The sequence below is a fragment of the Ranitomeya variabilis genome, chromosome 2 (assembly GCF_051348905.1).
Source record: "Ranitomeya variabilis isolate aRanVar5 chromosome 2, aRanVar5.hap1, whole genome shotgun sequence".
Taxonomy (NCBI): domain Eukaryota; kingdom Metazoa; phylum Chordata; class Amphibia; order Anura; family Dendrobatidae; genus Ranitomeya; species Ranitomeya variabilis.
In genome coordinates this window covers 403,555,579-403,578,463 of record NC_135233.1, presented here as the reverse complement: position 1 = coordinate 403,578,463, position 22,885 = coordinate 403,555,579, and the positions used below count along the sequence as shown (strand labels likewise).

Genomic DNA, 22,885 nt, shown 5'->3' with positions numbered 1-22,885 from the left:
AAAAAAATAATTTTTGTGGGAAAAAAATTTTGTTTTATTTTTACGGCTCTGCATTATTAACTTCTGTGAAGCCCTTGGTGGGTCAAAGCGCTCAAAACACATCTAGATAAGTTCCTTAGGGGGTCTACTTTACAAAATGGTGTCATTTGTGGGGGGTTTCAATGTTTAGGCACATCAGTGGCTCTCCAAACGCAACATGGCGTCCCATCTCAATTCCTGTCAATTTTGCATTGAAAAGTCAAACGGTGCTACTTCCCTTCCGAGCTCTCCCATGCACCCAAACAGTGGTTTATCCCCACATATGGGGTATCAGCATACTCAGGACGAATTGTACAACAACTTTTGGGGTCCAATTTCTTCTCTTACCCTTGGGAAAATAAAAAATTGGGGGCGAAAAGATCATTTTTGTGAAAAAATATGATTTTTTATTTTTACGGTTCTGCATTATAAACTTCTGTGAAGCACTTGGTGGGTCAAAGTGCTCACCACACCTCTAGATAAGTTCCTTAGGGGGTCTACTTTCCAAAATGGTGTCACTTGTGGGGGGTTTCAATGTTTAGGCACATCAGTGGCTCTCCAAACGCAACATGACGTCCCATCTCAATTCCTGTCAATTTTGCATTGAAAAGTCAAACGGTGCTCCTTCCCTTCCAAGGTCTCCCATGCGCCCAAACAGTGGTTTATCCCCACATATGGAGTATCAGCATACTCAGGACGAATTGTACAACAACTTTTGGGGTCCAATTTCTTCTCTTACCCTTGGGAAAATAAAAAATTGGGGGCGAAAAATAATTTTTGTGAAAAAATTTGATTTTTTATTTTTACGGTTCAGCATTATAAACTTCTGTGAAGCACTTGGTGGGTCAAAGTGCTCACCACACCTCTAGATAAGTTCCTTAGGGGGTCTACTTTCCAAAATGGTGTCACTTGTGGGGGGTTTCAATGTTTAGGCACATCAGGGGCTCCCCAAACGCAACATGGCGTCCCATCTCAATTCCAGTCAATTTTGCATTGAAAAGTCAAATGGCGCTCCTTCGCTTCCGAGCTCGGTCATGCGCACAAACAGTGGTTTACCCCCACATATGGGGTATCGGCGTACTCAGGACAAATTGTACAACAACTTTTGGGAGTAGACAAAAGGTTGATTCCAGCTCCAAAAAGATGTCTTGAATAAAATTAAATCCTTTATTGGTGCATATTTAAAAAGACACAGGCTGTATTACTCTCCATAATAAAGACGGGAAACGAGCTACGCGTTTCGATCTATTACAGATCTTTGTCAGAGCTACATAGACACAGACATACCAACATTTTAAAACTACCACCAACCAATCAGCGTAGAGTGCAAAAGCATGTGACTTAAGGTCCTTCTAATGCAATACAAAATTATTTTAAAAACAACATTTCTATGCAAAATTTATCAAAATATAAATATAAATAAAAAAGATAGAAAACAGAAAAATAAACAGCTCATAAATATGATGTTAATAATGGTACATTAACTCGTTGCGTTTATTAAGACCGGCTGGAAACCGGGTATTCAAGTAATAAATCCAAAAGGCTTCACGTGTGTGAAGACAGTGTTTGAAATTCCCACCTCGCTGGGGTTTATTAACACGTTCAATGCCGTATGCCAAAAGATATTTAGTGCTGCAAGCATGTTGAGTAATAAAATGTTTGGATGCAGCTGAAACTGATCGGGAAGAGTTACCCCCATTTTCAATGTCATATAAGTGTTCATTGATCCGTACTTTCAACTTGCGTGAAGTACAGCCAACATATGACAATTGACACATAGTGCAGTCAATTTTATATACCACAAAAGCAGTATTGCAATTGATATATTGTTTGATAATAAAGTTTTTTGATTTATCCGAATTTGTAAATGACTTATTGACTGACGTGTGAGCACACATCTTGCATCTATTGCTGCCGCATTTATAGAACCCGTTATAATTCAACCATGTTTTGTTCATGTTTCTATCTGAACGGAACATACTTGGAGAAATTCTGTTACCTATAGTGGCAGCCCGTCTAGATATTACATTAATTCCTGTGTCAAGAATTCTCGCCAGACTTGGATCCTCATAAAGGATAGGTAGGAATTTATTGATAAGATTTTTAATTTTGCTGAATTGAGGGCTGAATTGGAAACAAATAAAAGGTTTTTTATTTCTAGTTCTATTTGTTGGATTTAAAACAGGTTCATTTGTAATAATCGGTGTAATTAAATCGTTGCGATCTCTATGATCAACAATTTTACGTGCCCTATTTAACATCCAATACGGATAGCTGCGGCGTTTTAATTTGTTAGATGCCATATCAATTTCATTTTTTAAAACTACATTGTCACTGCAATTTCTCTTGACTCTGACGAACTCGCCAACTGGTATAGATTGAATAGTATGCATGGGGTGTCCACTATGCGCATGTAAAATAGAATTACCGCTGAGAGATTTGTGATGAGTTTTTGTTTCAATAACCTGATCAGCAACACCAATCAAATTCAGATCCAAAAAATTAATTTCGTTTTGATTAAATTTGTGGGTGAAACGTAAATTATAATCATTTAAATTCAAATAATTAATGAAATCTGGTATGGCAGATACATCGGCAGACCAAATGATAAGTAGATCGTCGATGTATCTGCCATACCATTGTATACAGGATAAAAAAGGATTAGAAGCAGAAAAGATGTAGTTGTACTCCCAAAATGCCATGACGAGGTTGGCTAAAGAGGGTGAAAATCTAGCACCCATGGCCACGCCTGTTTTCTGTAAATAATAACGAGAATCAAATGTAAAAAAATTATGAGTCATAAGAAAAAAAGTGACCTGTAAAATATATTGTTTTAAATCCAGAGAATAATTACTGAAACTATCCAGATGGAACTGGAGGGCCTGCATGGCTAGGGGGTGTGGAATGCATGAATACAGTGAAACTACATCGCAGCAAAGCCAAGTAAATTTTACTAACCATTTTTTATTAGAAAAAACCCCCAGAATTTCCCTTGAGTCCTTGATGTAACCAGGGATCTTACTCACAAGGGGCTGTAATAAGGAATCAACCCATTCACAGAGATGCTCATTGGCTGAGCCAATGCCAGATACTATTGGTCTTAAGGGGGGGACAACATCATTTTTGTGTACTTTTGGCAAACCATGTATGATGGGGCATACAGGATCTTGTACAATTAAATAATCAGATTGTTTTTTGGTTAGGACCCCCAAACTAACACCCTCTTCAATTATTTTAATTGTTTCGTTTTTAAATTCCATAGATGGATTTCCTTTTAATTCAATATAAGTAGATGAATCAGATAACAATTCCATTAATTTGAAATGATAGTCAGCTATATTAAGGACAACCACCAACCCACCCTTGTCGGACATTTTGACTATTATGTCTTTCATATCCTGTAACTGGTGTAAGGCCTGCCATTGCTTCCGTGAGAAATTATTATTAAATTCAGACCCATTAAGGGTTACAAAAAACTTTATTATCAAACAATATATCAATTGCAATACTGCTTTTGTGGTATATAAAATTGACTGCACTATGTGTCAATTGTCATATGTTGGCTGTACTTCACGCAAGTTGAAAGTACGGATCAATGAACACTTATATGACATTGAAAATGGGGGTAACTCTTCCCGATCAGTTTCAGCTGCATCCAAACATTTTATTACTCAACATGCTTGCAGCACTAAATATCTTTTGGCATACGGTATTGAACGTGTTAATAAACCCCAGCGAGGTGGGAATTTCAAACACTGTCTTCACACACGTGAAGCCTTTTGGATTTATTACTTGAATACCCGGTTTCCAGCCGGTCTTAATAAACGCAACGAGTTAATGTACCATTATTAACATCATATTTATGAGCTGTTTATTTTTCTGTTTTCTATCTTTTTTATTTATATTTATATTTTGATAAATTTTGCATAGAAATGTTGTTTTTAAAATAATTTTGTATTGCATTAGAAGGACCTTAAGTCACATGCTTTTGCACTCTACGCTGATTGGTTGGTGGTAGTTTTAAAATGTTGGTATGTCTGTGTCTATGTAGCTCTGACAAAGATCTGTAATAGATCGAAACGCGTAGCTCGTTTCCCGTCTTTATTATGGAGAGTAATACAGCCTGTGTCTTTTTAAATATGCACCAATAAAGGATTTAATTTTATTCAAGACATCTTTTTGGAGCTGGAATCAACCTTTTGTCTACTATTATACGTTACCACGTGGATCGGCGTGGAGGTTCCGTGCACCTACCAATGGCTGTCTGGTGAGCTGGCTTTTTGTTTTTTGTTTGTGTTAACAACTTTTGGGGTCCATTTTCTCCTGTTACCCTTGGTAAAATAAAACAAATTGGAGCTGAAGTAAATTTTTTGTGAAAAAAAGTTAAATGTTCATTTTTATTTAAACATTCCAAAAATTCCTGTGAAGCACCAGAAGGGTTAATAAACTTCTTGAATATGGTTTTGAGCACCTTGAGGGGTGCAGTTTTTAGAATGGTGTCACACTTGGGTATTTTCTATCATATAGACCCCTCAAAATGACTTCAAATGAGATGTGGTCCCTAAAAAAAAATGGTGTTGTAAAAATGAGAAATTGCTGGTCAACTTTTAACCCTTATAACTCCCTAACAAAAAAAAATTTTGGTTCCAAAATTGTGCTGATGTAAAGTAGACATGTGGGAAATGTTACTTTTTAAGTATTTTGTGTGACATATCTCTGTGATTCAAGGGCATAAAAATTCAAAGTTGGAAAATTGCAAAATTTTCTAAATTTTCGCCAAATTTCCATTTTTTTTGCAAATAAGCGCAGGTAATATCAAAGAAATTTTACCACTATCATGAAGTACAATATGTCACGAGAAAACAATGTCAGAATCGCCAAGATCCGTTGAAGCGTTCCAGAGTTATAACCTCATAAAGGGACAGTGGTCAGAATTGTAAAAATTGGCCCGGTCATTAACGTGCAAACCACCCTTGGGGGTGAAGGGGTTAAAGCAGCTAAGGACTCTTCTATTCTAGGCAACGGGTATGCATCTTTGTGTGTAATGCGATTTATCTGCCTATAATCTACACACATCCTCATTGTGCCGTCTTTCTTCCTGACGAGGACTAATGGAGCTGCCCAGGGGCTACAACTGTCTCTAACTACCCCAGCCTCCTTCATCTCTCGCAACATGTCTTTGGCACACTGATAATGAGCTGGAGGGACAGGACGGTACCTCTCTTTAATGGGTGGATGATTTCCCGTGGGGATATGATTTTGAATCCCTTTTACCTGCCCAAAATCTAGGGGGTGTTTGCTGAATACCCGCTCATACTCATGAACGACCCTGTAAGCCCCTTGTTTTTGGTGTGATGGGGTAGAGTCAGTGCCCACGTGTAATTTCTGACACCAATCTTCCATTTGTCCTGCAGAGCCATTGTCCTCCGCCTGGTTGGACGGGACCAAGGGCTCTGTTGCCTGTATCACATTATTATCAACAGCAAACAATTTGGCAAGTGTGGCATATTTGGTTAGGTGGACCTCTTCCTCTCCACAGTTAAGAACACGCACTGGGACCCTCCCCTTGCAGACTTCAACCACCCCTCTGGCTGTCAGGATTGTGGGCCTGCTGTCAGGGCCGGCGTTAGGGGCAGGCAGACTAGGCAGCTGCCTAGGGTCCCCGCTGCCCTAGGGGCCCCCAGCCAGTGGTGGACATACTGCTGATGGCACTGCTCCGGGGCCCAGAGGTGGAGGGGGGCCCCTGCAGGCAGGCCCGGTATCATGCAGGATCAGGCCCCTCTCACTCCGTCGTGTAATCATGGAACACCGGGTGCCGGGGAGAGATAGGGGCGCCAAGTGCAGGAGATCAAAAAGGGGGCGTGTCATGCAGGGAGAGACGCTGGCCAATGAACGCTTTCCTCACTAGACTGAGGAGAGTGCTCACTGGCTGCCGTCTGTCCCCCTGCATGGCGCGTTCCAATGGTGAGTGCTCACCTACAGTCAGGGGCCCTGGCTGCACAGCACATAGAGACATCAGTGGAGGAAGAGCAGGACTTACAGGGGGTCTTCTGCTCCCTCCACTGTGTTCTAATCAGAGCAGGCTGCAGCGTCTCCTCACAGAGAAAAGATGGGGGAGGAGCTCACTGTACGGGACAGCATGGCAGCACCAGTTTGCTGATATCAGTCCTGCCTGCTCTGTGCCCCATCCCCCACAGTGGGTTCTGCAGCCCTCTCCAGCTGAGCTATGTGACCTCATCCAGGGCTCCTCTGATCACCTGTGAGCTGATATCACAGATGGCTATGTGTGTATGCATACCTCCCAACTTTTGAAGATGGGAAAGAGGGATAAAGTTTGCGGTGCGCAAAGCACGCAGCAGGAAAATTTTAGGCCACGCCTCTGACCACACCCATTCATAATTAGTCACACCCATATCCACGACCCAACCACACCCGTTTAGCACTGCCGATCACACTGTTTCATATACAATAATTATAAACAAAAAAATATGGCCACACAGTGCCAGTATGTATGCTTCAATCTTCCTCAGGGTCCGGTCACCTCTTCTCGTTGTACAGCGTTTTCTGCCACATTGTTTCCTTCCAACAGACTTACCATTGAGGTGCCTTGATACAGCACTCTGGGAACAGCCTATTTGTTGAGAAATTTCTTTCTGGGTCTTACCCTCTTGCTTGAGGGTGTCAATGATGGCCTTCTTGACATCTGTCAGGTCGCTAGTCTTACCCATGATGGGGGTTTTGAGTAATGAACCAGGCAGGGAGTTTTTAAAAGCCTCAGGTATCTTTTGCATGTGTTTAGAGTTAATTAGTTGATTCAGAAGATTAGGGTAATAGGTCGTTTAGAGAACCTTTTCTTGATATGCTAATTTATTGAGACAGGTTTTTTGGGTTATCAGGAGTTGTAGGCCAAAATCATCAGTATTAAAACAATAAAAGACCTGACAAATTTCAGTTGATGGATAATGAATCTATAATATATGAAAGTTTAATTGTAATCATTACATTATGGTAAATAATGAAATTTAACACTATATGCTAATTTTTTGAGAAGGACCTGTATTGCTGCCCGACACCATATTAACATTTCACTCCTGGGGGGTATTGCAATGGGGATTGAATCACTCACTGTGGCATGGCCAATTTCTCCACCAGATAGTTCTACCTGCTGTCTCTGCACTAGAGCTTTGATTTCTTTCTGCAGGACACGTTGCTCACTGGAACCAGCAGTTTCAGCCACCTGTTGCAATAAGACAATAACCTCTGCAAGACAATTTTCTATGACATTAGTACCAATGGTCATCATAAGGTTACATTCACGTCGGTCAATATCAACAATTACAATTCCTTGGGCCTTCAATTCTACCCGCCCCACTTTATTGGTGACCTCTTTGTACCCCAATGGCTGACCGCAGGCTCGGACTGGCCCACCGGGAAACCGGTGGATCCCCCGGTGGGCCCCTGACTCCGACAGTCTCTCTCTTCTCAGTATCCCTGCCCTGCATGCATGATTTAAGCCCCGCCCCTCCCCGCTGAGCTTCTGGCAGGAGCCTCCTGCATTGCCTGGTATAACATAGGGTGGGGAGAACAGTGTGCGGGCAGGATCTCTACCTTCTCTCTCCCTTCCCCGAGTCTCTGGCTAGGGTGGGGGGAGAGAGGCTCAGCACAGCCATTTCCCTGAGCTACACTAGATGCTGCTGGAGCCGCTCACAGCAGTAAGCCCCGCCCACCAGCACGGACCTGCTCAGACTGCGGAGACCCCACCCAGCATACCCATGATCCCTCCACACATAACCCTTAAAACATACGAATAAGACAAGAACACAATAATTGATGGGTGAAGGTCGGTCACAGCTTTTATTAATTCATTTCTTATAACTGTCAACATATTTTTTAACCACTTAGAAAGGCACATAAAATTAATTAACCACGCTCGCCGCCAAATGCCCTGTTGTCAATTCACAGGCACGTCAGCCGACGAGCCGTACCCATGTGTCCTTTCTTTAAATCCCGCTGTGACTTGCATCTAAAATAAATAAAATACCAATGTTACAAAACAAACATTAAAAAGGGGAGGGAGGGTGGGAAAAGCACCTCCGGGACCCACTGAAAATGAGGGAAGGAGGGGGAGAGGAAAATAACCCAGCGTTATATAGCCCATTAACATGAAGGGGGGGGGGAAGGGATAGTGAGTCACTCATAATGATTGGCCCGCAACCATGTCAAAGCACCGCCCCCTTATAACTATTAAACTGTGTGTAGGGACAACACTCAATAACATGGAAACCAGTGAGGACAAGAGGCACCGCAGTCAGAGGCACCATTCTTATTCAGTGCGGTGCCTGCCAGACTGCGGAGACCCCACCCAGCATACCCATGATCCCTCCACACATAACCCTTAAAACATACGAATAAGACAAGAACACAATAATTGATGGGTGAAGGTCGGTCACAGCTTTTATTAATTCATTTCTTATAACTGTCAACATATTTTTTAACCACTTAGAAAGGCACATAAAATTAATTAACCACGCTCGCCGCCAAATGCCCTGTTGTCAATTCACAGGCACGTCAGCCGACGAGCCGTACCCATGTGTCCTTTCTTTAAATCCCGCCACGGAAGGATCATGTGTCCTTACACATGACTCCGACCCCCACCCATCAACAAAAGAGCCTGCTCAATTCCATCTTGTAGCCCTGATAAAAAGATATCTAGGCCAATATCTGTAAGATGTACACCATCTTGCCTTAACAGTGCTCTGTTATCCCCCTCTAATTGCTTATGTCTTATAACAACACCAAACCTTTCCCTAACAAATTTCGAAATCCGGGCATTTATTGTTCTCCTGGTGCGCTCTATAGCCATGCCGTCTCTGGCACCATGCCAGACCGACCGAGGAACTATTTCCGACCAAACAAATATAAGTTCTTGAAAGAAGCTGTGAAAACGGGATATATCTGACTTCATTATTGTTATTAACTCCGCAATTTTGTAAGAACACAAGTCATTACCGCCGGCGTGTAAAACAAGAACTACCGGACTCCTGGCTTCTTTGGAGATATCCACTATTTCAGGCAAAACTTGCGGCCACTGTAAGCCTTTTATCCCCCGCCAAGAAAAATTCAGGCCTCGAAAGCCTAGGTTCCTACCGCCTGGGCGGAATTCAGCCCTTTGACCAGCCCAAAATATGTAGGAGTGGCCTAACAGCCACACAGTTGGACTGCCCGAACCTGGAATGAAGATGACAAGATTAAATTAATAGATCAGGACGAATATACCTTGAAAAACAAGCTGATCGCCATCTGCCGATCCTTTGTACCTCTGAATCGGGCAAACCTGCTTTAGCCGCCTCTGTCGCAGCTCCAATTCGAAATGAGTGGGTACCATAGTCACGAACTGGTACCCCAGATGCTGTTAAACACTTGCCGAATAATGCTTGAAATTGATACCTAGTCAACGGCGAACCATCTAAATGAACAAGGAAAAACCTACCGAAACGTCTGACCTCTAAATAGGCGATAATTAAAAGAACAGGGCAAACTTGCCCAGAATAGCGATGCAACAAAAGCCAAGTACCTCTGCCTGCTGGGTCTGTCTTAGACTTGCGGAGGCGAAGGCGTAATGAGTCTTTAACTAGGACCACGTCGTCACACAATAAACCTCCCTCCAAACTACTCTTAGACTGAGGAACGAGCTCACTGATGCGAAGAGCTCCAAAAAAGGCTAAACCAAATGCAGCAGATAATAATAATGACTCGAAATGAGAAGAACATATCTCATTAGTTGAACATATAATGGTATGAAGGAGAGATAAGGAAATGGGGCGCCTACATTCACGACTTGGTTGCACCCGCTTCCACCCTTTCAATGCCTGTCTGATAAGAAATGTTTTAGTAACATCAACCCAACCTAACAACTGAAAATAAAAAGCTAAACCAGATAAACGTTGCTGCGCCGATGATCCAGATATACCTTTGTCTAAAAGTTGACTAATGAATTCGATTGTAACTTGTAATCTGTATTGATCAGACAAGTGTACCGGCCTCCCACGTATCAATGAACACCATTCTTCCCATGCCTTACCGTAAGACTGCCATGTTGATGGGACAACTGAAGAACGGACCAGAGGCATCAACTGTTCGCCACTGTTTCCCAAAGAGAAAGGGGGCAAGGCAAGCCCACCGGTTGAGCGCTGGGAAAACTGTTCTTGAAAACCTGCCAATCAAAATGTGGTAGCATGTCAGACAATCTGTTATCAGAGACTAAAAGTTGTTGAGCCCGAGGCCATATGTTATATTTGAGGCATAACAATGCAAGACGGCGAAGCAGACATAAGATTGGAAGGGACGTGCAAGACATAAAATTTATGCAAAGTGCGGTTTTTGGGTGTGAAGTTTGAAAAACAATCTTCTTATTAGCTAAACTGTCAAACCAAAGGTCGACAGATAGAACGATTGAAAACACTTCACAGAAGGCAGGATCCTGGCAAATACCTAGAGTTCGCCAAGATGTAGGCCAGTTTTCTTTACACCATTGATCACCAAAAACCACGACAAAACCGGAAGAAACATCTGCGCTTGTAAATAACTGGAGATCCTGGCTAAAAACCTCTTTTGGCATAAAGCAAGTATGACAATTGTACGTCTGCAGGAAAGATTTCCAAACTTCCAGGTCTGCCTGCATACTCTTGGTAATACGGAGTCTATGACTAGGGTTTGACACACCTCTGGTAGCCAAAGACAGCCGGCGAGAAAAAACTCTGCCTACCGGCATGACTCTGCAGGCGAAAACTAATAAACCCAACAAAGATTGCATTTGTTGCAATGTTACCTTACGAACTGCACTAAAACCTTGAATTAAACTCAAGATTTTTTGAATTTTTTCAGATGGCAATCTAAATACCATGGAAACTGTGTCAATCTCAATGCCCAAAAATGTTAACTTTTGAACAGGACCGATTGTTTTTTCCGCAGACAACGGTATACCAAAGTCACTCGCTATTTCTTTGAATTTGTTAATTAAAATTGCACATAGATTAGAATCCTCTGGTCCCACAAAAAGAAAATCGTCCAGGTAGTGCGTAACAGCATTACAGCTTGTCTCGTAACGCACTACCCAATCCAAAAAGGAACTAAAAAGCTCAAAATAATAGCATGAGATAGAACATCCCATAGGGAGACACATATCATAGTAATACTGGTCATCTACTTGACAGCCTAACAGGTGAAAACAATCGGGATGAACCGGTAATAACCGAAAAGCAGAGTCGATATCCGCTTTTGCCAGCCAGGCTCTAGGGCCTGCCTCTCGGACCATTACTACTGCTTTATCAAATGATGCATATGCTACTGAAGAATCCTCCAGCAGTATACCATCATTAACGGAGACACCTTTAGGATAAGACAGGTGGTGAATCATTCGAAATGTGCCTGGTTCTTTTTTGGGTACAACCCCCAAAGGGGAGACCCTAAAATATGGAAAAGGCGGGGATGAAAAATGCCCAGCCATTCTACCCAATGATACTTCTTTTGAAATTTTTTCTCTAACAACATCAGGATGGGAAGCTGCAGATTTCAAATTTTTGGAAAAAGAAATTGTACGTTGGAGTTTAAACGGAATAAAAAAGCCGAACGTAAAACCAAAACGAATTTGCCCAGCTGCATCTTTTTTATGGTACCGATTTAGCCATGGGCCCATCGCGGTTACGCTCACCGGTGTCCTTGCGATCGGTTTGCTGTGGTTTGGATGGTAATTTTCCTGCCGGACGAGTACACTTTGCGGCGGGGTGGGCCCCCCCGCACGCAGAGCATTCATGCTTGAACTTGCACAAGCCGAAAAATCGGCAATGCCCTTCATTAAAAAGCCAACAGGCTCCGGGTCTGCGTACGACCACTGAATTGGTGCCTGTTGATGTGTGTCCAGCAGTCGATGTTGGAAAGGGGGGCTGTTTCTGAGATAACATAAGGCGGAGCCAAACATCGGTGGCTTTTACCCCCCATCCTAACTCAGGTTGAATACCCAAACGCCTCCTGAACTCCTCATCATATCTCCACCAGGCCGTACCACCATATGCCCTATATGAATTGTAAATCATATCTTGATAGATGAATAGTTCAGAACAGCGTTCGGGGTGCTTTTGCCCCATAATACACCCTAATACTGCAAAAGCCTGTAACCAATTGTTTATTGTTTTTGCCACTTTTTGCTTACTCCTATCAAAAACCCTCTCAACTGGTCGTCTTTCTTTATCTACTGTGTGCTGATCTACTGAAATCAAAGACCAAATATCGAAATATTCGTTTTTCCAGATCTTAATTTTTGTTTCATCATCTACATGCGAACCAAGAGCGCTAACCCCACAATAAAAAGCATCTTTATGTACACTGGCTAGTGACTTAATTTTTAAATCCTCTTTTTCACGACAATTCACTTTTGGAATTTGATCCAACATTGCTTTAAAAACGGCCATTAAAGTAGTACTATCAGGATAATTAACGCTTGAAAATGAACACTCACCAGAACCAACAACTGGAGGAGGGACTCCCATAGATGGAGGAACTCCGGCTCCAGCAGACGAAGATGAAAAATTGAGACCTTGGCTTGAAGCCCCGGGAGGTGCACACTGCTCGACCGGGCTGTAAACCCTTGATGCTGCCTGAGACTCTCTTCTGACCCGGGCAGGTCCAATCTCTCTATCAGGACTCGCAGACTCGCTGGACATCTCATATGAAGATGATGGTGAGCGTCGCCTCGAGGACCGAGAATTAGCATATCTACGTGAACTTGATCTCCTATGTGAGTGAACCGAACGCCTCCTATGCTGGTCAGACGTACGGTGGCTACGGCGTGAATGAGGGGACGAGGAAGATGCTGAGTACGACCTACGGCGCTTACGCCTGTCGTGTCTTCTTTCGTGCGAATGTGTAACATGAGCATGGGTCACTAAGGTACTGTCATGCTGCGGTTGCGAACCTATGGGGGTAGTAATAACAGTTGGTAAACGCTGTGAATGAAGCTGAGTGTCAAATAACATTGGGGCAGATGGTGTTAAAGCTTCATAATGCTGAGGAACTTGTGCAGGGGCAGAAAAGTGTTGTAAAACCCCAGCTGCTGACACTATATCATGTACAGAAGTTACACTTTTTTGTAAGTCTTGTGAGGCAACATCTTTAGTGGATACAGGCAAAGGGTTAATCTGCTCTCGTGAGGAGCCTGAAGCCTGTGTACTATGATTTCCCCCCACAGCAATCACAGCAGGCACAGAGCTGGAATGTGGGGCTTCAGAATGAACAGCAGTAATGACAGCTGTATTACAAGGGCTGGACGGTACCTGCTGTGGCTGCCTGGGAAGGGCAGAAGGGGTTAATACTGCCTGAGGTGAATCACTCCTGCTGCAGGGCCCTGCTACTATAGCTGAGAGCTGATGTGAGGGCGGGAGTTTTGTGGGCGGGCGTCTACTCCTATCATGGCACTGTCGTGATTTTCCTGTCAGAACAGGAGAGCTCTCCCTGAGGCGTGCAGGAGGGCGGGAACGCCGTGCGGACCGCCTGCCTCCTCGCCCGTCGACTGCTGTCGTCGCCTGGTGAGTGACTACTTGTGGGTCAGAGGGTTTGACTGTGGGTGCTGTGAGGAGAATGTCTGCTGCTGGGGGTTGCGCTAAAAGCGCTCCCGCAGGGCTGGAGGGATGAGCATTGAGTCCAGCAACCAGGGACAGCCACCACTGCTCACCTTCTTTGTCAATTCTAGACCGCAGGGCCTCCAAAAGAGGGTCTGCCATGCTTCCTATCCGGACAGCACAAAAGCACCTCCGGGACCCACTGAAAATGAGGGAAGGAGGGGGAGAGGAAAATAACCCAGCGTTATATAGCCCATTAACATGAAGGGGGGGGGGAAGGGATAGTGAGTCACTCATAATGATTGGCCCGCAACCATGTCAAAGCACCGCCCCCTTATAACTATTAAACTGTGTGTAGGGACAACACTCAATAACATGGAAACCAGTGAGGACAAGAGGCACCGCAGTCAGAGGCACCATTCTTATTCAGTGCGGTGCCTGCCAGACTGCTGGAGTGTGGGGCCAGGAGAGCTGTGCAGCCACTGCTGAAGAAAGTGAAGTGAACAGAAGATGGCCTCTCTCCCCCATACTGCTGTCAGACAAGCTCTAAGCTCTGCTGTCGGCACGGTCAGGAGGGGGAGGGGAGCTCCAGAGGAACACAGTGCCGACCTGAAGTGAGTACTGGAGCTTCCTGCTTATGTCTCTATCCTGACTTCGTTCTGTCCTCCACCCCAACAAAAGCTGTTTTTCCTGTTTGCCCCATACATCTGCGCTCTCCCTGCCCCCTCTACCCTTTCTGCTTTCTAGTTGCTGATATCACAATGTCTCCCCCACTGCTGTTCTGTGATGGTGACAGGAGATCCCCATCTTCTTCACAGCGCTTGCTGCCCGAGATCCATCTATCTTATTTCTGTGTGTGTATAAGGCTATGTGCACACATTGCTGATTTTGATGCGTTTCCGGACGCGCGGCATTGCCTCAAATCCGCAGTGCGTTGTGCACACAATGTTAATCAATGGGAAATACAAAAACGCTGTACACATGCTGTGGAAAAAACATGCAGAATCGCTGCAGGTTTTTTTCCGCAGCATGTCAATTCTTTGTGCTGAACCGCAGCGTTTCTGCTTCCATTGACTATACACTGAGTAAGGCTACTTTCACACTAGCATCGGTACGGGGCCGTCGCTATGCGTCGGCCCAATGTACCGACGCACGTTGTGAAAGAAATGAACAACGGGGGCAGTGGATGCAGTTTTTCAACGCATCCGCTGCCCCATTGTAAGGTCCGGGGAGGAGGGGGCGCAGTCGAAAATGGCGGACGCGACGCACAAAAAAAGTTACATGGAACGTTTTTTTGTGCCGACTGTCCACCAAAACACGACGCATCCGTCACACGACGGATGCGACGTGTGGCCATACGTCGCAATGCGTCGCTAATGAAAGTCTATGGAGAAAAAACGCATCCTGCAGACAATTCTGCAGGATGCGTTTTTTTTGTCCAAAACAACGCATTGCGACGTACACCAAGCAACGCTAGTGTGAAAGTAGCCTAAGGCAAATCCGCACATCAAAAAACGCATGACAATCCGCAACAAATCCACATCAATTCCAAAGGCATTTTGGCATACATTTTCTGCAAGAGATGCAGATTCTGTGCGGAAAATTCCACAGGCCATTCTGCAACGTGTGCACATACCCTAAGTGTATACACAAATGCACACCTATACACTATATAAATAAGTACAGTGTGCATGTCTGCAATGCATTTATGTAAGGCTACTTTCACATTTGCGGTTAAGTCCGCAGCGTATCATCCGCAACCGCAAACGCATGTGCAGCACCCCAGAGTCCTGGTTGTTGCAGTACTGTGGCTCCGCCACTACGGGGAGCTATGGTACGTCTGATTGCACTAAGGAGTTTCTCTGATCAGGTACACTCACACCACACTTCACACTCCGGCCACCAGGGGGGGTGGTCCTATCTAGTAGGCCACTCCTCACAACTCTGGTAAAACTGGGGGTTGGACAGGAAGACAGGGAGAAGTAGCTGGGAAGAGCTAGTGAGAGGACCTGTCAGGGATGGGATCCTGGCAGACTCCTCAGAGCAGAACTAACCAGTAAACAACGGGAATACAGAAAAGGAGAAATACCAGAAGGGGTCTTGCTGTTAGACCGAGGCAACATCCTTCTGAGGCGCAACAGTCGGTGGCCGGAACACCGAGCAAGTAAGAGACTTTAAGTACATTGCAAACCACGGCAGGACAGCTAACTACAGGTTGGCTGTCTCACTTAACACCTAAGCAGACAACGGAGGCAGCTGCGGGAGAGGGGCGACTCTAGAGTCCCGGAAGAACTCCAGGCCTACCCCGTCATACGGGTGCGTCCTACCATATCACCTGGAGGACGGAAAAAGAACAGTAGAGACAGAAAGAAACAGTTGTGAGGACTATCCCGGGAGCTCAGCAGGGAAGAACTACAACACACAGCGCTAGAAGGTAGATACTGATTCCCACCTGTAAAGAGAGCTCCTGATGTGTCGTTGGACCGGCCGGTCTCTGAAAACCCAGTTAACAGCGCTCTGGACTGAGGTCTCCCACATCTTCAGTAAAGAGGTAAAGAGACTGCAACCTGGTGTCCTCGTTATTTACCGCGACCTGCACCCCACAACTGCACCGCTACACCACCGTTACTGCACCATCATCATCACTTATTCTACCGGACGTCCCCCACTGACAGACAGGGCCACGGACCGGGTCTAGCCACTGTGACAACCCCAGGACTGAGACCCAGAGGCCCGGCTCCGGGTACCCCTAGGCCCTGCGGCGGTGTGGGGGCGCTCCAACTTGGCGTCACGAACAGGATCTACTTAAGCCTGAGGAATCAGGTCATGTGTGCCTTGGAACTGTGATTTGTTGTGCTTGGACTGTACTTTATTGAGAGAACTGTGTGCTACTGCTTGCCGCGGAAAGTTACCGCCAAAATTCGCCATTGCCGCGCGCGGAGGGAGGAGCCTTAGCTACGTGGGCGGGATCAGCCAAAAGAAGCGCGGGACGGAAAGCGCGGTGAGACGCCAATCCCGGAAGAGGAACTCCGACCTCCAGCAGGTTAGTGGGAGGAAGGGACGGCCATGTCCGAGTCGGGAGGAGAGGAGGTGGCGGTCGCAGCCGCGGACGCAGGGGCAGCTCCGGTCCCCGCAGCGGGCGAAGCCGTGGCCCTAATACCACCACTGGCTGCCGCAGAACCCGCTGCCCCCATCAGCCAGTCGGACACTGCCGCTAATGCAAAAGCCATAATGCCCTTCTCCATGCCCTACCTGCCCGGAGCGGCCTGGCTCCCACGATACTCTGGGGAGGCGCATACGTTCACTGACTTTAAGGAAGGGCTCTGCAGCCTGCTCGAGTTCTATCCCCTAACCGAGCCTCAGAAGGTCCATATGATAACCGGCCAACTCTTTGGGGCGGCTCTGAGAGAATTGAAATCCTGGCCCGCTGAGGATAAAGGAACTGCACAACAGATTTTTGCCAAGCTTAAAGCCACCTTTGATACTCGCACTGCTACAGAAATTAAACTGACTTTTTATGGATGCAAACAAAGGTCACAGGATAGCTTACGGGACTATGCCCTTAATCTCCAGGAAGCGATGCGGGCCATTAAGCAGAGTGACCCCGGCAGCATGCAGGATGAGGATAAAATCCTGAAGGAGCGGTTCATTGAGGGGCTCCTGTGCAGTCACCAGCGGAGCCAATTGCACTTCCTGGCCATGCAAAATCCAGACTTGACTTTTGCGCAGTTTAAAGATAAAGCTATCCAGGCATTGCAGGAGCGACAGCCCAGCCGCGCAATACCACCCAGGCGCCCCGCTCTCACATACCACCAGGAGGTGGCATCGGATACCCCAGTTGCCGCGGAGGCCGACGCCCAGAGCTTCGAGGACGACTCCCCTGCAGGACTCCGTCTCCAAATGCAAGAGCTAACCAAGAGCGTTGCTGCCCTGGCCCGGACGGTGCAGTCCCTACAGGAGGCCCCCAAAGAGAAGATCCAGTTGGCTTCCAGTCCGGAGGATGTCCCTTGGATGCGACAGAGGAGGACTCCGCCGACTAGGAGCCGGCCCGACGATCGCTTCCACCCGGATGGACGACCCATCTGCCGCCGCTGTCACCAGGTGGGCCATCTTGCAAGGTACTGTCCTTTAAACGAGCAACCCCTGGGGCAAAGGGCCAACCCCCAGGAGTAGGACGGTCAGGCCCGCAGCATTGGAGAACCAAGTATATTGGAGGACGACCAGTTCTCCCTGTAGTGATTGATGGAATCCCCTTGAATGCTTTGCTGGACACCGGTTCTCAGGTGACGACTATACCTTACGTGCTCTACAAACGGTATTGGGAGGACGCTGATATTACTCGTGGCCCTGACGATGATTTCACCATAATCGCCAGTAATGGTCAGCCGTTGCCACAGGTGGGGTATAAGGAGGTCACCATCAAAGTGGGGCGGGTGGAATTGAAAGCCCAAGGGATTGTGATTGTTGATATTGATCGCCGAGAATGTAATCCTATGATGACTCTTGGTACTAATGTTATAGAAAATTGTCTTGCAGAAGTGATTGTTTTGTTGCAACAGGTGGCAGAAACCGCTGGCCACAGTGAGCAACGTGCCCTGCAGAAGGAAATCAGAGCTCTGATGCAGAGACAACAGGTAGAGCTGACTGGTGGTGAGATTGGTCGTGTCACTGTGAGTGATTCAAACCCCATCGCGATACCCCCCAAAAGTGAAATGTTAATATGGTGTCGAGCAGCCATAGGCCTCAGGGGTAAGGACTACCAGGCCTTGGTGGAACCTGTATATTCAGACAATAGGCCTACTGTTCTGACAGCCCGGGGGGTGGTCGATGTCCGACAGGGGAGAGTGCCCGTACGTGTCCTCAATTGTGGGGAGGAAGAGGTCCACCTAACCAAGTATACCACGCTCGCCAAACTGTTCACTGTCAATAATAGTGTAATACAGACACCCGAACCCTTGGTCCCGTCAAACGTGGCGGAGAACAAAGGTTCTGCCGAGCACTTGAAAGACTGGTGTCGGGAATTGCATGTGGGCACTGACTCTACCCCATCTCATCAAATACAGGGGGCTTACAGAGTGGTACACGAGTACGAGCAGGTATTCAGCAAACACCCCTCAGATTTTGGGCAGGTGAAAGGGATCCAACATCACATCCCCACAGGAGATCACCGACCCATAAAAGAGAGATATCGCCCTGTACCCCCAGCTCATTACCAGTGTGCCAAGGACATGTTGCGAGAAATGAAGGAGGCTGGGGTGGTGAGAGACAGCTGTAGCCCCTGGGCGGCTCCGTTAGTCCTTGTTAAAAAGAAAGATGGTACAATGAGGATGTGTGTTGACTACAGACAGTTGAATCGCATTACACATAAGGACGCATACCCACTGCCCAGGATAGAGGAGTCTCTGGCTGCCTTAAAATCTGCTAACTATTTCTCTACCTTAGATCTCACCAGTGGGTACTGGCAGGTTCCTGTGGCGGAGGCGGACAAAGAGAAGACGGCCTTCACGACGCCAATGGGCCTCTGTGAGTTCAACTACATGCCCTTCGGATTGTGCAATGCTCCCGGAACGTTCCAGAGGATGATGGAGAGCTGCCTGGGACACCTGAACTTTGAAACCGTGCTGCTATATCTGGATGACGTCATAGTTTTCTCTAAAACCTACGAAGACCATCTGAAGCACCTGGCCGAGGTGTTTGAAGCCTTGTCCAACTTCGGCCTAAAAGTGAAACCGTCCAAGTGTCATCTGCTGAAACCTAAAGTGCAGTACCTGGGCCATGTGGTGAGCGCTGAAGGAGTGGCCCCAGACCCTGACAAGGTCACAGTGATCAAGGACTGGCCAAAGCCCAGTGACCTCCACGAAGTCCGGCAGTTCCTCGGGCTGGTAGGCTATTACCGGAGGTTCATTAAAGACTTCACCAAAAAGGCCGCACCCTTGCAAAACCTGTTGGTGGGCCAACCAAAGAAGACCAGGGGGAAGAACACCCCCTTTGACTGGAACGGGGAGCTGGAAGAATCCTTCACCTGCTTGAAGTCGGCGCTGACGGGGGAAGAGGTACTGGCTTACCCCGAATACGACCAACCGTTTGTGCTGTACACAGATGCCAGTAATGTGGGATTAGGAGCCGTGCTGTCTCAAGTCCAGAAAGGCAAGGAAAGAGTGATTGCTTATGCCAGCAGGAAACTCCGTCCCACGGAAAGGAACCCTGACAACTACAGTTCCTTCAAACTGGAATTCCTTGCCCTCGTCTGGGCGGTGACAGAGAGGTTTAAGCACTACCTGGCCTCTGCGAAATTCACCGTCTTCACGGACAACAATCCGCTAACGCATCTGGATACTGCCAAACTCGGGGCTTTGGAACAGCGGTGGATGGCACGGCTGTCCAACTATGATTTCACCATCAAATATCGGGCAGGGCACCAGAATGCCAATGCCGATGCTCTGTCCCGAATGCCCAATTTACCAGAAGTGGGAGAAGACCCGGAGGCACTTGAAGAAGTGGAGCTGCCTGCCTTCCATCGCCCCAAAGCCACTCAGAACTCTCACCATGTGAAGAACAGGCACAAGAACCAACCGGATGCCACGCTGAATCCCCTGCCCCACCACGGATGGGCAGAAACCCAGGATAGTGACCCCGCGGTCCGTCAGGTGAAGGAACTCTTGACGCAGGCTGGCTTGCACCCTGGCCCAGATGATCCACAAGAGACCCAACAGCTGTGGAAGGGGAGAAGCAAACTGTTTATCCATGATGGCAAGTTGTGCAGGAGGAGCATCGACCCACGTACTCATGAATTGGTGTGGCAGATAGTGGTGCCAAGGCGAGATGCGCCCATGATTCTGGGAGCCTACCATGATGGAGCCGGACACTTCGGATGGAAGAAGCTGGAGAAGCTGCTCCGAGGGAGGTTCTATTGGGTTGGCATGAAGAGAACCATTGAGAAGTGGTGTCGGGAGTGTGGTCCATGTAGTCTGCGCAGGAAGGACCGTGACAGTCAACGGGCTCCCCTGCGGCCTATCATCACCAAACGGCCGCTCGAACTGGTCGCGCTGGACCATGTGAAGCTGACACCTAGCCGGTCGGGCTATATCTACGCCCTTACCATCGTGGACCACTACTCCAGGTTTTTGGTGGTTGTGCCTGTCAAGGATCTAACAGCTAGGACTGCCGCCAGGGCCTTCCAGCAGCACTTTTGTAGGCCCCATGGCTACCCAGAGAAAGTACTGACCGATCAGGGGCCTGCATTCGAAGCGGAAGTGTTCCAAGAATTCTGCCAGTTGTACGGGTGTAAGAAGATCAGAACTACACCGTACCACCCTCAAACCAACGGGATGTGCGAGAAGATGAACCAGGTGGTAATTGATTTATTGAAGACCTTACCGGTGGAGGAACGGAACCTGTGGCCGACAAAGTTGCCTGACTTAGTGGATATGTACAATCACATCCCCGTAAGTTCAACCAACTGTACTCCAGCGTACCTGATGCGAGGAAGATCTAGTCGGTTACCCGTTGATCTGGACATGGGGGTCCTAGTACCCGAAGATACCTCGCCGGATGCAGATTGGGATGCAGAAAGGCAGCGAAGGTACCGCGAAATACAGGAGTGTGTAGAGAGAAGTCTCGCCCAGGCCAGGCAGAAACAAGAAAGGGACTACAATCAACATGCTCCTGCGACTCCCCTGTCACCTGGTGAGCAAGTGCTTAAACGAAAGAGGAGGTTACACAAGCTCGATGACCAATGGGAAGCGGAACCGTATACCATCTTGCCATCCGACTTCGACAACACTAAGGTCTGTCTCATCAGCAAGGACAGAGGGGAGACCTCGGCAGCGGTATCCAGGGATCACCTTAAGGTCTGCCCCGATAAGTTGAAAGAGGGGGGCACGGCCCCAGAAATCTCCCCGCCGGTAGAAAAGGAGAAGGTGTTCCATACTGTCCTTGGTGACTTTCCCCAGTCCTGGACTCAGATAAACCAAGCCCTCGTGGTACCTGTCCTAACGTTTCCACAGCCGGACCCGCCAGAAACGATGGAGGTACCAGATCATCCGGCCCCACTACCTCAACAAGCCTTACCTGATGGAGCCATGCCAACCGTTGAACCGGCAAATCCTCCCTCTGCTATCGGTGAATCTGCTGTACCCACTGTTGATAGCAGCAGCCCTGAGAGCCCTAACCTGCCAGTGCTACCCAGACTCACTAGAAGTGTAGCTAGAAGACAGTGCACTACACCAGCGGTAGCAAGCATAGCGGGCCCTGTTAGGCCAATAGCAACCCCTGCGCTGCGAAGGTCCACACGCAGCACTCAAAATCAAACTCCCCTCCGCTACAAACCTTGGAGATATTAATAAGGGCCGCTATTTAATTGAAAATGTTTGTATATATATCTTTTTGTTACAGGTTTTTAAATGGACAATAGAGTAATGGACGGTGAATTGCTCAAAAACTTTCAAAAAGGGGGCCCCTTTGTTTACCCGGGGTCCCCGCTGTTTCAACCACTGAACTGAGAGTCATAAACTGTGCATGACCTAACTTTTGCAACGTTCAAGAATCCTCACCTCCTGTAAAGGGAAGCATTGTTATGTTCAATTGTTATGCTATTTCAAAAATTTGTGTGTTTTCTGTTAACATGTATTATTGTTCTTGTTTTCCCAGTCCCGGAGTACTGGATTTAACCGGGGGGGAGTGCAGCACCCCAGAGTCCTGGTTGTTGCAGTACTGTGGCTCCGCCACTACAGGGAGCTATGGTACGTCTGATTGCACTAAGGAGTTTCTCTGATCAGGTACACTCACACCACACTTCACACTCCGGCCACCAGGGAGGGTGGTCCTATCTAGTAGGCCACTCCTCACAACTCTGGTAAAACTGGGGGTTGGACAGGAAGACAGGGAGAAGTAGCTGGGAAGAGCTAGTGAGAGGACCTGTCAGGGATGGGATCCTGGCAGACTCCTCAGAGCAGAACTAACCAGTAAACAACGGGAATACAGAAAAGGAGAAATACCAGAAGGGGTCTTGCTGTTAGACCGAGGCAACATCCTTCTGAGGCGCAACAGTCGGTGGCCGGAACGCCGAGCAAGTAAGAGACTTTAAGTACATTGCAAACCACGGCAGGACAGCTAACTACAGGTTGGCTGTCTCACTTAACACCTAAGCAGACAACGGAGGCAGCTGCGGGAGAGGGGCGACTCTAGAGTCCCGGAAGAACTCCAGGCCTACCCCGTCATACGGGTGCATCCTACCATATCACCTGGAGGACGGA

At 47.2% G+C, this 22,885-nt stretch overlaps 1 protein-coding gene across 3 annotated transcripts; it reads right to left on the bottom strand.

Moving 5' to 3' along the window:
- Window positions 1-7,845: 7,845 nt before the first annotated feature.
- On the bottom strand, window positions 7,846-14,087 carry LOC143806289 (uncharacterized). 3 transcript variants are annotated; one of them, XM_077286523.1, is made up of 4 exons: window positions 12,533-14,087; window positions 10,100-10,231; window positions 9,028-9,246; window positions 7,846-8,041 (listed from the first exon to the last, which is right to left on the bottom strand). In XM_077286523.1, the coding sequence occupies exons 1-4, from the start codon at window positions 13,926-13,928 to the stop codon at window positions 8,019-8,021; spliced, it is 1,770 nt and encodes a 589-aa protein (XP_077142638.1). In that variant the 5' UTR covers window positions 13,929-14,087; the 3' UTR covers window positions 7,846-8,018. The 3 variants fall into 3 exon arrangements, with proteins under 3 accessions (XP_077142638.1, XP_077142639.1, XP_077142637.1); XM_077286524.1 differs by lacking the exon at window positions 7,846-8,041 and having other exon boundaries at window positions 8,447-9,246; window positions 12,533-12,988; window positions 13,745-14,086; XM_077286522.1 differs by lacking the exon at window positions 7,846-8,041 and having other exon boundaries at window positions 8,447-9,246; window positions 12,533-14,084.
- Between the last annotated feature and the right edge of the window lie 8,798 nt (window positions 14,088-22,885).

What these genes read in the sequence shown, in the direction of transcription:
- LOC143806289 (XM_077286522.1), bottom strand. Translation starts at nt 13,928, where the DNA reads ATGAGTGACTCACTATCCCTTCCCCCCCCCCTTCATGTTAATGGGCTA. An exon ending in TCCTCCAGTTGTTGGTTCTG is followed by an intron (nt 10,232 to 12,532) that starts GTGAGTGTTCAT and finishes TTTGATTGGCAG; the next exon opens with GTTTTCAAGAACAGTTTTCC. An exon ending in ATCAACATGGCAGTCTTACG is followed by an intron (nt 9,247 to 10,099) that starts GTAAGGCATGGG and finishes TCTTCATTCCAG; the next exon opens with GTTCGGGCAGTCCAACTGTG.